Consider the following 13764-nt stretch of genomic DNA (forward strand, 5'->3'; position numbering starts at 1 on the left):
CTCCCGATGACAGGCATTTGACAGTGATTGCTTGAAATTCAGAAAAAGCGAAATGCCGTGTTTATTTTTGTCAGAAATAGTGATATTGCAAAGTATTCAATTTTTCTCAGCCATAGCCTGCACTAAACATGCCCCCTTTAATAGATACCTTATAAAGCTTGAATTACAAAGTTTTTCATGTTTTATGGCAGGGTCTTTGAATAATCTTCAGGAAATAATTAGAATGACTTTCTTCTCAAAAGCATTTTCTTTGAAACAACAATAACAAAAATAAAAATAACAAACATATCAAACCGTAGATGAAAATACGGTTCCTCATACGGCTTAACAATCTTGTAAACAACAGAACAGCAAGAAAGTTAGTTTTGTGAATTTTTTTCGGTGAACACGTTTTTTTGATTTTTTGGTGGTTGTTTTTTTGGAAATGAAACCTAAACGGCAGCTTGACAACACGACGGTGGCGAACGCTCTCCGAAGACACATTTTAACGACGTCGATGGTGAGAATTATTTGTTTTAATTTTCTTTCTCCTTTAAATGGTTCATTTGAAATTGTTTTGTAAATAAGAAACGAATGGCCGTAATTGACGTGCCATGAATCTTCTGAGCTGCCAGTCAATTTTCGTAATTTTGCTTTACATTAACGTGGGTGTGGATTACTCGTCAGCAGGCCTTTAATCTCTTTTTTAATGATTTTTTTAATCATAATGAGCTGAGCCCAAACTTATTGTAGTCTGTGTAACGACACTTTCGAAATTGAGACAGGGGAATATGCTTTTTTTATTATAGTCTGTGCGGTGGCCTTTAAAATTTAATTCAAGTCTACTTCGACCAGTGAAATTTGGGTTAGACATATCTTTAACACTTTGGAGGTGTGGTTTTTTTGTCACCAGTTTTGACCACACCCCGATTGGATTCAAATTATAAGCCGAGAAATTATAGGTCTACAATTAATGCCCTAGTATGCAGCGTCACTTTTGAAATTGAGACAGGGGTATATCAGCTTTTAAGTAGTCTGTGTAATGACCTTTTAAATTTTATAAAAATCTCATGAATTCTCTTAAAGCCTTCTTATTTTGAGCCGTCATATATGAGTTAAGCCAGCCTCTTGACCGTCATGTGAGTGATTCTTTATGCCTGAAAAAGATTACAAAGCCGCTAAGCCTTCATCTCAGTCTGAGACGCTTTGCTAGTCTGTGCAATGTCACTTTAAGAGGATCAGAAAGGGAAATCTTTAAGAGTCTGTGTGGTTATTTCTGGAGAGGTTTATAAAATTTTCAAAAAAAATTTACTGAAAACAATAGAAAAAAAAACAATTAAAATTTTCATGGTCATTAGGGTGTGGTCATCTCAATAAATTCGTTTTCAATTTAAGACTTTTTGAAATAAAATAAAAGTTACGCCTCTTTTGGAGTTAAGCCGTAATTGAGTTAAGCCAGAACCTAAACCGACCCTTAAGCCGGGATTTTTGCCTGAGAGAGATTGATAAGCCGTTAAGCCGTCAATATGGTGGGTGGGGTGACGAGTCAAAGTACTTTCGTTTTCAAACTTAGAAATTTTCACATAAAACAGAATACTTCGTTCTTTATAAACAACCCTTAGTTTAACTGTTCTTATAAAAAGAATCTAGATTCTTATAAAAAAACTTTTTTCATAAAGGGACCACACCTTATTGGGACCCCGCCCATGCTTGTTCTTCATTTCTAAGCCATCACTTTCGATTTGGGACTTGTTAAATTTGATGAAAAAGGAACCACGCCTTTTCCACCGGATTCTAATGCAATTTTTCAGTTAAGCCGTAATTGACTAAGCCAGAACCTAAACCGACCCTTAAGCCGGGATTTTTGCCTGAGAGAGATTGGTAAGCCGCTAAGCCGTCAATTTGGTGGGTGGGATGACGAGTCAAAGTACTTTCGTTTTCAAACTTGGAAATTTTCACATAAAACAGAATACTTCGTTCTTTATAAACAACCCTTAGTTTAACTGTTCTTATAAAAAGAATCTAGATTCTTATAAAAAACTTTTTTCATAAAGGGACCACACCTTATTGGGACCCCGCCCATGCTTGTTCTTCATTTCTAAGCCATCACTTTCGATTTGGGACTTGTTAAATTTGATGAAAAAGGAACCACGCCTTTTCCACCGGATTCTAATGCAATTTTTCAGTTAAGCCGTAATTGACTTAAGCCAGAACCTAAACCGACCCTTAAGCCGGGATTTTTGCCTGAGAGAGATTGGTAAGCCGTTAAGCCGTCAATTTGGTGGGTGGGATGACGAGTCAAAGTACTTTCGTTTTCAAACTTGGAAATTTTCACATAAAACAGAATACTTCGTTCTTTATAAACAACCCTTAGTTTAACTGTTCTTATAAAAAGAATCTAGATTCTTATAAAAAAACTTTTTTCATAAAGGGACCACACCTTATTGGGACCCCGCCCATGCTTGTTCTTCATTTCTAAGCCATCACTTTCGATTTGGGACTTGTTAAATTTGATGAAAAGGAACCACGCCTTTTTCCACCGGATTCTAATGCAATTTTTCAGTTAAGCCGTAATTGACTTAAGCCAGAACCTAAACCGACCCTTAAGCCGGGATTTTGCCTGAGAGAGATTGGTAAGCCGTTAAGCCGTCAATTGGTGGGTGGGATGACGAGTCAAAGTACTTTCGTTTTCAAACTTGGAAATTTTCACATAAAACAGAATACTTAGTTCTTTATAAACAACCCTTAGTTTAACTGTTCTTATAAAAAGAATCTAGATTCTTATAAAAAAACTTTTTTCATAAAGGGACCACACCTTATTGGGACCCCGCCCATGCTTGTTCTTCATTTCTAAGCCATCACTTTCGATTTGGGACTTGTTAAATTTGATGAAAAAGGAACCACGCCTTTTCCACCGGATTCTAATGCAATTTTTCAGTTAAGCCGTAATTGACTTAAGCCAGAACCTAAACCGACCCTTAAGCCGGGATTTTTGCCTGAGAGAGATCGGTAAGCCGTTAAGCCGTCAATTTGGTGGGTGGGATGCTATGCTAGTCTGTGTAACATCACTTCTGAAATTGAGACAGGTGTATACTAGTTTTTAGATAGTCTGTGTAATGACCTTTTAAATCTATAAAAAATCTCATTAATTTTCTATATTGGCCAATAGAATTGGGTTTCGATATTTTTTTTATCTGAAAAGGTGTGATTTATTCGTCAGCACTCTAGCCACGCCTATTTTGACCAAATTCTACTTGTTTTTTAAGACTATAGAAATTCTAGTCTGTGTAACGTCACTTTTGAAATTGAGACAGGGGTATATTAGTTTTTTACATAGTCTGTGTAATGACCTTTTAGATCTATAAAAACTCTCATTAATTTCCTATATTGGCCAATAGAATTGGGTTTCGATATTTTTTTTATCTGAAAAGGTGTGATTTATTCGTCAGCACTCTAGCCACGCCTATTTTGACTAAATTCTACTTGTTTTTTAAGACTAGAGAAATTCTAGTCTGTGTAACGTCACTTTTGAAATTGAGACAGGGGTATATTAGTTTTTACATAGTCTGTGTAATGACCTTTTAGATCTATAAAAACTCTCATTAATTTCCTATATTGGCCAATAGAATTGGGGTTCAATATTTTTTGTGATCTGAAAAGGTGTGATTTATTCGTCAGCACTCTAGCCACGCCTATTTTGACTAAATTCTACTTGTTTTTAAGACTAGAGAAATTCTAGTCTGTGTAACGTCACTTTTGAAATTGAGACAGGGGTATATTATGTTTTTGACATAGTCTGTGTAATGACCTTTTAAATCTATAAAAACTCTCATTAATTTCCTATATTGGCCAATAGAATTGGGGTTCAATATTTTTTGTGATCTGAAAAGGTGTGATTTATTCGTCAGCACTCTAGCCACGCCTATTTTGACTAAATTCTACCTGTTCTCTTATACAAGAGAAATTTTAAATTTTTGTCTCTTTAGAGAATGATACAGGTCATTAGGGTGTGGTCTTTTCGATAAGTTGATTCTTCGTTCTTTAAAAGCATAAGAATGGTACTGCTCTTAAAGAACGAAGTGTACTACTTTGGAAGAATTGTTCAAAATCAAAGAATACTTCGTTCTTTAAAAGCATACGAATGGCACTGTTCTTAAAGAACGAAGTATACTACTTTGGAAGAATTATTCAAAATCAAAGAATACTTCGTTCTTTAAAAGCATACGAATGGCACTGTTCTTAAAGAACGAAGTATACTACTTTGGAAGAATTATTCAAAATCAAAGAATACTTCGTTCTTTAAAAGCATACGAATGGCACTGTTCTTAAAGAACGAAACTTCATTTCATTAAAGAAAGATTTTATAATAAAGTAGCACACCCTTGTGGAGTCACGCCCATATTGTTTTTTTATCTTTGATTCATCCTTTTTGTTTTCGGACTTGTTCAGTTTAAGAAAGGGAATTCACACCTTTACCACCGTAGTTTAACGCCCTTTTTTAGTTAAGCCGTAATTGACCTTAAGCCAGAACCTAAACCGGTCGTTTAGCCGGATTTTTTGCCCGAGAGAGGTTGATAAGCCGGTAAGCCGAGAAAATGTGGCCCGAATGACTTCGCTAGTCTGTGTTACGTCACTTTTTAAATTGAGACAGGGTAATATACTTCCTTAATAGTCTGTGTGACGACCTCTTAAATTCTATAAAAAATCTCATTAATTTTCTATATTGGCCAATAGAATTGGGTTTCGATATTTTTTTTATCTGAAAAGGTGTGATTATTCGTCAGCACTCTAGCCACGCCTATTTTGACTAAATTCTACTTGTTTTTTAAGACTAGAGAAATTCTAGTCTGTGTAACGTCACTTTTGAAATTGAGACAGGGGTATATTATGTTTTTGACATAGTCTGTGTAATGACCTTTTAAATCTATAAAAACTCTCATTAATTTCCTATATTGGCCAATAGAATTGGGGTTCAATATTTTTTGTGATCTGAAAAGGTGTGATTTATTCGTCAGCACTCTAGCCACGCCTATTTTGACTAAATTCTACTTGTTTTTTTAAGACTAGAGAAATTCTAGTCTGTGTAACGTCACTTTTGAAATTGAGACAGGGGTATAATATGTTTTTAAATAGTCTGTGTAATGACCTTTTAAATTTCAGCTTAAAGCTGCTCTAGTCTGTGTAACGTTCATTTAGGTGTAGGGAAATAAGTTTTTGATAGTCTGTGCAATGACCTGTTGATATAGGACGATTAGTCTTTGAATTATTCCTAGTCTACAATCTAGTCCTAATTGTGATTAGAGTGTGCTTTTTTAATAGTGTCTTGGTTCGTTCTTTAAGAACATCATTCATTATTTAATCCTTAGATTGGTGACACAGATCAAGTTTTCCCGTTCCGTTCATTAATGCTGAGCAGCCAAACAGACTTAACATCAGTGCAGCGTAAGCTAGACGACGCCTTGGCTGCTCTTCCCGAAGTAAAGTTTTTTATTTCGAGCTGCACCGCCGTCTCCACTGTTCTAGAGAAAGCAGACGATTTCATTTTCGGTGTTGCGTACTTCTTGGTGGCGCACAAGTCAACCAGTTTGACGGAAACCAAGATCTATGATCTCGTTTATGATGTCGAGAAACGTGTACAACATACCAAGCACCCCATCAAAACAAGAAACACAAAAAAGATGGGGGAATCAGATGTGCTTTTGGCCAAACTAAAGCAAGTGGTAAAGGTATAAAAATTCAGCTTTGTTCGAGTTCATTGTTTTAATGCTAATACAAATTACATCGGTTTAACTTTGATATTGTTTATGATAGAAAAATAGTTAACCTAACCGTTAATACTCTTTCATTGCTTTAGGACTACAACTCACAACTGGTCAAGGACAAAGTTCCAAAAGGATATGTTTCCACACGATTGGTATGTTGCTCACCGCAATTGGATCTAAAAATTCGAGAAGCATCACGGCATCTTCAGGAGCAAGGATTTCGTCACCAACACATATCTTTGCTGGGTGAAACTCCAAAATCCTTCGTCCCTGAAAAGGAAACCTCCCAGGGCAAAACCATTGACCAAGTAAGGCGAGTGATGATGAAATTGAACCATCGCATTCATAATGGCGCCATTTTTGAAAAGGAGCCAAACGGTATGTCATGAGATTTTCCTTTCGATTGTCATTTACTAGCTCAAACCTTAGAGGGGGGCTGTCTGCTTTTGCTTTGCTGTTTCTATCTTCAACTTTGCTGATTCTTCTATTTTCTCGTTCTTTAGCAACTTACGCTTTCAAATATCACTCTTCGATTGACGAATATCTCGAGACACTTTGTGCCAATCGAAAATTTGGCGAAAAGATTGACCTTCACAAAGAAAAGATCAGGTCGCACATGGAGGCAGAATTTGTTAAGGTATCAAATTATTGGATTTATCAAATCGTCTTTGAACCTAGATTTCAATTTTGAGAGTGTTATAAGATTTTGAATCGGTTTAATGGTTACTTCTGAAATAAAAAGCACTGTTTAATTTTTCTACTAGGTGTTACCTTCCATCGAGATGGACTACGACTATATAGAAGTTGATGGTGGTTGGTTCTTCAAATTTTCAACAAAGGGCTTTGTAAAGGGACCATTCCATGAAGAGGAGTTTGGGAAAATCGCCCCGAGGTGCTACAAAAACTTCGATTGTAACGCTGAGTGTGATGGTGGATGCTTTGCAACGTCCGTGGAAAACAGTTTTCCCGAATTGAGAGAGCGCGTCAACTTTTTAAACAAATTTTACCAGTGCTTATTGTGCTTCCAGTTCCCACACAAAGTACCACGAATCGTAACGAGTGGTAAGAATAGGTTTACGATTGGAGCGGCGTGAGTTGTGCCAACTTTCTTACTTTCTGAGGATAAACTGTATTTATTCAGGTATTTTTGATTCTGGGGAAATATTCGAGAGGGGATAATGTAATTTTGCATGTTTTGTTTATTCATAGTGTTTCGACTACAGCTCTCAGAATTTTTTTTCTTACCTTTCTTCAGGTAGCAATAACTCCGGAAAAACATCATGGGCCAACGTTCTTCTTGGGCTTATTCCACACAACAACGTTGCTATACTTAGCAAAGAGAAAACTTTTGGCTCAATGATGATCAATAAAAGAACAGAACTTTTGTTCATTGACGAGTGGGTCTATGAAACAATGGCTCCTGACCAGGTTAGTGTAAATTCTTTCCAATGACTGAATGAATACTAACTATTTTACATCTTACAGCTTATTTCTGTTTAGTTTTTGATATTAGATATGCTGAGGAGACCAAAGTATCTAGCAAAACCTGTCATTGTATGATAACGATTATGGAATTTAGTTATCTTTAACTTATTTTACAGGTCAAATCTATTCTACAAGGTGGTTACTTCAGCCAAGCGGTGAAAAACCAAAAGCCCAGACGAACAAAAATGAATGGTGGCATCTACATCACCTGCCAGGCTATGCCAAAATTTGATTCTATCGACGTTGGTGCCGTGGACTGTCGTGTCCAAGAATTTAAAACACGGAAGCTGGTAACAAAGGACATGACGGCACCAGCATGGATGCTGGAACACTCTTTTGAGTGTTTGATGTGGCTGGTAAACATGCTGGTGATCCATAGAGACCTCATAAATCCCGAAGAACTTTTTTATGAGCGACCCCATGACGTCAGTGCGGGCGCTAGACTGAATATAGATATGACGGAAGAAAAGGCAAGGCAATTGATAGAGTGCACCGGGTCTACGGACGAGGAAGATGGTGAAATTGAAACAGGTAAACTTTCTGCTTTCAGACGTATGGACTGTAGAAGTGCTCGTTACTTTTTTTTAAATTTTGACCAAATTAAGAGGAAGAGGGAGCCAAAAGTAAGGGTACAGGTTTAATACTGTCAAAACTAAAAACCATTTCAAATTATCTTCTTCTCTCTTGTAAGGCTACCATGTTCAAATGTTCAGTCCATTGGGGACCTTGTCCAATGATTCATCACCAGCGACAACACCATCTTCACAAGAAACAGCCTCACCGTTCTTTACAGGTGAGAGCTTTGCATGTTGCCTTATTGATCAATTTGATGACTGGTACTTTCTTTGATGGTGTTTGTCTTTGTGTAACCTTTTCGATAAGATTCAACTCACATTTTCTATTCATTTGACTGGAATTCTTTCCATTTTGCACCAAATTGAGACACCTAGTCTATATGCAATATTTTAGGATGAATCTGATCCAATTTTTTTCATCTCAAAGGTCAAGAAGGTATGGAGGAAAGAAGCAGTGCCGACGTTGCGAGCACTGTATTCGCCTTCAGTCCACCGCGCGCCCCTTTGACGCCAATGACACCGGTGACGCCGCTCCCAACAACACCAGATTCCTTATGGGATGGTAAGACTACTTTTACGTCATATCTGAAATCTCTATTATTTGATTCTATGATGATCTTTTTTTCTAGCTTGTATTATGTCAATACGTACTTTGTCATTCTATTGCATCTCATTTTACATTTCAGATGATGAGTACTACTCTTGTGACGAGAACAGAGATTCCAGGCTTGGAAATGGCGAAGAAAATGACAGTGACGGTAAGATTGTTTTCAATATTTGCTTTATTTCTTGGCTATTTAATCTGACAAGGTGCACCATTCTATGTCATTTTCCCATATGACAGTCTCATTTTCTTATTCTTCCTTTTCAAATTTTCATGTTTTATTTTCAGATTCTGAAATCCGTTTTGTGAAGTCGAATCGGACCAATCACGTTTGTATTTCAAGTGACGAGGAAGAACCTGTCAATCCAACAATAGGTATGTGTTTGTTTTAATACTGCAATTTTTGATGATTTAACCAGAGATTTGGGAAAAGAGGATAAGAATCGCCGCTGCCGCTCGCTGTTTTCTTATTGTTGGCCATTGAATTCAGCGTCGTTTGAAGTCGCTAGGCTAGGGAACAACTTGGCCGAGAAGTTGCAGTGAAAAAAATGGCGTTATGTGCAGTATTATAACAGTTCAAGAAAAACTGTCTGAATTTACTCCTTTGGAGGGGTTTCCTACTTATATAAACAACTGAAAAACAAATAACGATCTTTTGGGGTTTCCACTGACAAAAAAATCTGCTGCTCCATGCTTTATTTTTTGAGAAAAAGATGGTGGAAGCAGGCATGCTAAAATTGGATGTGAAATGGGACCTTTTTATTTTTAGCTAGTTTGCCTTACTGGAAAGTCTTTCAGAGTCAAAATAAAGTGGTTTGGGTTGGCAAAAGGTTGTAGTTGACTAGCCTAGCTTTGGTTTTTATTGGCACCTTCTAGATCTTTTTGGCACATCCTTCAAAGATAGCTGAAAAATTATTTAAAAAGTGTATTTTTTGTTTGTTATGTTGAATAAAATTAATTATTTTTGTGTTGCAAACATAATTTTTATGGGTAGCAGTAAGGTTAATTAAATGACAACCTATAGCTTAGTTTTACATGGCAAATCTTCAAACTTTCTTAGCATTTTGATTGAAGATGGGCAGATGGGCAAAATCGACTAAAAATGTTGTTTTTTTTTCCTAGTTTTAGATGAAAACATAATGTTATCCTAGCAAAACTTGCTTGATGGCAATGGACAATGGATTTTAGATTTGGTAAGTACGCTAAATTATCCTTGATGACTTTTTAGCTCCTACTGAGGAAAAACATTTTTTTGGGGTTGAAATTTCAAGTTTTTGTATGTAACAGAAAATTGCTACCAAAGTTCTAATATTAATACTTGTGTAATTTTATGAAACTATGACTCTGACCGGTTTGGCTCTGACCGGTTAGTAGATTTGCTCTGACCGGTTAGTAGATTTGCTCTGACCAATTAGTAGATTGGCTCTGACCGGTTAGTAGATTGGCTCTGACCGGTTTAGATTGGCTCTGACCGGTTGATAGATTAGCTCTGACCGGTTAATAGATTGGCTCTGACCGGTTAGTAGATTGGCTCTGACCGGTTTAGATTGGCTCTGACTGGTTAATAGATTGGCTCTGACCGGTTAATACATTGGCTCTGACAGGTTAATAGATTGGCTCTGACCGGTTAATAGATTGGCTCTGACCGGTTAATAGATTGGCTCTGACAGGTTAATAGATTGGCTCTGACCGGTTAATAGATTTTCCAGTTATATAAGATTTATTTCACCGGTTTTTGTCTGTGGTCGGTGGAATTAAGATTTGTTGTTTGTGTTCTGTATTTGTTCATGAGAGCTTGCTGCAAAAATCCTAATTCCCATTTTCATTATTATATACTTTCAGGTTAGTTACCATCATACTGCCCCAGTAACCTAGATCCATGAATTATTTTGTACCTTCACGTGGTTGGTATACAATGAGAATTGGCTTAAAATTTGTCTGAATTTCTCACGTCCAAGGTTCAATATCTTTGCAAACACCAACAAATTCTGCTAATAAGATGGACAGGTGAAAAGCATGTTTAAACTCAAAGGAAACAACAATGGAATCTGATGTCATGGTTTGTTTGCAGTTGGATTAAGGTCTTTTTATCCCTGTTTCACCAGGATTTCCTGCTTGATTACGCAAATAGTCCCAAACAAGACACCAGAATGGGGCTAGACTACAATTACAAGATAATTGATATGAACCAACCATATAGATATAAAAAATGCTTTAGATAGAAATTTCAGTTTGGAATTGGAACACACTGGACTATTTTCATACATCACATTATATAATTATTCATCTTATGAAATACTCTTTTCTTGAGCATTGATTAACAGTCTGGTTATATTCATACTTTTTTTCTCTAAAATTTTATTTGAAAGGGTAAATTGCTTTTTATCTTAGAATCACACCTCTATTGGAATTAGTGAGCCCCCCCCCTAAATCCAAGAGTGACCGATTTTTCATATACTGTTTCACAATATATGTTTATTTTCCAAGGTGCTTTTAGTGAGGAAGGATCAAGTCAAAGTTTTTTTATTGTAATTAATTTTCTTGCAATTATTTAAGTAACTTTTTGGAAGCAATAAGACAAATAAAATTGACATAACAAGAATCAAAAAAATAATCCAGAAATTTAACCAGTTTATTATTATTTTTTGTTATTACAACAAACGCGACCAAATAAAGATTTTTATATAATTTTTGTTTTTAATGTATGCTACTGTTTTGTATTATATTGCTATTATTTTTCGCTTTGTTGTAAAAACTTCAAAAAGTTCTTACAAAAAAATTCATGATATTTTTGATTTCTTGTCATTGATATCATGAATTGCTATTGTTTTAGTCCTGTTTTTTTCTTTCCCTTCTCCTTCATTGTTTTAATATTCAACCTAGCTAGCTCTTTTTATATGATTGTCAAAACACTTTAGCCCGAGAAGTAATGAAAAACTATATTAGTTTTACCAGCTTCGTTTTGTGTTTGAATGCAATGAATTTTAAATTCTTTTTCACTAGTAATTATTTCTATTTCTACAATATAATCTGTGACATTGGTTCGAGCATTCCTTTGAGGAAAGTATTTTGGCTAAAACTGAAAGTTTTTGGCTCGACTAACACTGTATCCGCCCTGTCCAAAATGAAAAATGCTTATAAAAAAATACCAAAATACCCGATATTAAAAATATTTTTATTTCACTTTCGATATCAACCACGGCTGCCATTTTTTGTTTGTACTTCTAGTCTTGTGCGCATAGTATAATCAAGCGCTCCGATTGGTTCAGAACTAAAACAATCGATCGGGCGCAGATATTTCAATAGAACAAAAGGTTCCCTAGCCTATATTTCTATAGCTGAATAGCGCAATTCTTATCCTCTTTTCCCAAATCTCTGATTTAACCTTCCCATCGTCCGCCTAGGATTATTTGATGTAAATAAAATGGGAATTTTCTTTTGTTTTAGTTGAATCCAAGAGTGACATTCGATACATTGAAACGATACTACCGTCAGACATATCAACGTTGGACTTATCTGACATCATTAATTTTTCTGGTGAGAATACTATGAAATCCTATAGCATATATTTGCATCAGGTTTAAAAAGCGTTTCCAATGATACATTTGCTTTTAGATTTAGTGTACACTTGACATTAACTAGTAACTTTTCTTTTGTTTTCCCACACTTATTCCCCATCATTTTCCCAATTTTACAGGTGTTTTGTATGCCTTAGAAACGATGATTTAGTTTCTTTCTTTCTTCACTTTTTTAGAAACTGAAAATCGCAAACGGTCAATGGAAGCAACGATTGATGAGATTGCAACTCCAAAAATAAAGAGAATTGCAACTTTGGACTATTTGACAGAATATGACCTACCATCAGAATTTGGTAAGCAATTTACTACTTGATAAAAACTTTTCAGAATTTGTTTATGTATGATTGCAGTGATCTGATGGTTATTTACTTGACTTTTAGTTTTAAAGCATTTTATATTTACATTTTTCAGAAAGGAGATCTGTCACCACGTCGGTAACAAATCAAAGCAGAGAAATCTTTCAGCTGGTAACACCTGGTAAGTGTTTTTTTCTTTTCTTTTTAACAATTTCAGTTGACTGGACTCGTCCATTTTGCCATCAAACTACTTGTGGTGATATGGTATGTTGTCATCGTGACGTAGTCACTGACATCCTTTTAAACTTGGCTATTTTTCAATTTCAGCAAAGACGTCTTCACCAGTCCTTCCCTTGAGAGAAATTAACCCAGGCACGCCCTTGCTCCAGTTATCCACGCCAGGTTAGTTTGCCATTCATGAAATCAAGCTTTTGTTCAATTTTCTAATCAAACATTGCAATGAATTTGACATACTGAATATTTTTCGGTCAACTTACTGGATTTACAGAAAAATCTGAATCTTATCTTTCCTTTTGTCTTCAGATAAGAATCATCGTGCGTTATACAACACAATCAAAAAGACGTGTGGAGCAACACCTAACGATTTGTTACTGAACTCTTAGTGGACTCTTAACCGTTGCGTTTGATTTAATTTTTTATAGTTTGAAAAATTCAGAATAATTATATTTTCTGTAAAATTAGGAGAAATTTATAACAATGTACTGTTGCGTTTTTGTCTATTTTCATGTGGGGAAAATGGTAATATTTCTTTTTAGTTACGTTTTGAATGCATTTCACTTCGAATATTCCTTCTACTGGTCTTCAATATAATATATTTGAGTTTTGTAGATCGCATAGAATTTTAGTTTTAATTTATCGTAGGTCAATACTTTGTGTTTTAATGCCTAGTTTGTGCTAGGAAAAAATGAAAGAAAAATGAAAAAGATTTGACTCGGCTGCTGAATCAGCTGAGAATAATAGAATAAACTTCTTTGTTCTCATTGTTTTCTCTAGTTTTTTTAAAGAACGCAATAGATGTTTCTTTCATTTGATTCGTCCTTTAAAAATGAAATGTAATGCTGTAACAATACTCGTTCCTAGTAGCTGCCACGCCCTTTAGAAAGACAATAGATTCAAACAACAGGGAAACAATAGTAGTTTTATGATATTTTCTTCTTGAATAAAATGGACAAAAAGATTTAGTAGACTTGAAAAATTTAATGCTATCTAACAATGAAGAACGACTTTAAAGACTAGTGGTCAATGGAGGTCTTGTCTTACATCACGTGACCTACCATCGAAATAGAACTGCCTTTTGTGAAATAACGAATAATAAAATCGGTCATGCTTTTTTATTTCCATCGATTCGAAGAGGCTCTGAATTTGGTTTTTTCTGGCATTTGTCGTCCGTTTGTCGTCTTTTAACGTGTGATACGACGAAATGATCCATTCCGCTGTAACAATTGGAGATACGCCATTACCTGA

The 13764-nt window shown here is 35.5% G+C and overlaps 1 protein-coding gene and 1 long non-coding RNA gene across 2 annotated transcripts; both read left to right on the forward strand.

The window, feature by feature from the left end:
• The first annotated feature begins 7965 nt into the window (after positions 1-7965).
• LOC136816946 (uncharacterized) lies at positions 7966-8542 on the forward strand. The gene is made up of 3 exons (XR_010848002.1): positions 7966-8019; positions 8229-8363; positions 8488-8542. It is a non-coding gene; the product is annotated as an uncharacterized lncRNA (long non-coding RNA).
• Positions 8543-8700: 158 nt separating this feature from the next.
• Positions 8701-13260, forward strand: LOC136816947 (uncharacterized). The gene is made up of 6 exons (XM_067073287.1): positions 8701-8780; positions 11853-11942; positions 12160-12276; positions 12395-12460; positions 12607-12681; positions 12823-13260. Exons 3-6 carry the CDS (start codon positions 12183-12185, stop codon positions 12900-12902), a joined length of 315 nt encoding a protein of 104 aa, XP_066929388.1. The 5' UTR covers positions 8701-8780; positions 11853-11942; positions 12160-12182; the 3' UTR covers positions 12903-13260.
• Positions 13261-13764: the final 504 nt, after the last annotated feature.

The sequence above is a fragment of the Clytia hemisphaerica genome, unplaced genomic scaffold, assembly GCF_902728285.1.
Source record: "Clytia hemisphaerica strain Z4C2 unplaced genomic scaffold, Clytia hemisphaerica genome assembly, whole genome shotgun sequence".
Classification (NCBI taxonomy): domain Eukaryota; kingdom Metazoa; phylum Cnidaria; class Hydrozoa; order Leptothecata; family Clytiidae; genus Clytia; species Clytia hemisphaerica.

Coding starts and splice junctions, on each gene's coding strand:
- LOC136816947 (XM_067073287.1), top strand. CDS start 12,183: ATGGAAGCAACGATTGATGAGATTGCAACTCCAAAAATAAAGAGAATT. Junction 12,277..12,394: donor TGACCTACCATCAGAATTTG/GTAAGCAATTTA, acceptor TACATTTTTCAG/AAAGGAGATCTGTCACCACG. Junction 12,461..12,606: donor CTTTCAGCTGGTAACACCTG/GTAAGTGTTTTT, acceptor TTTCAATTTCAG/CAAAGACGTCTTCACCAGTC.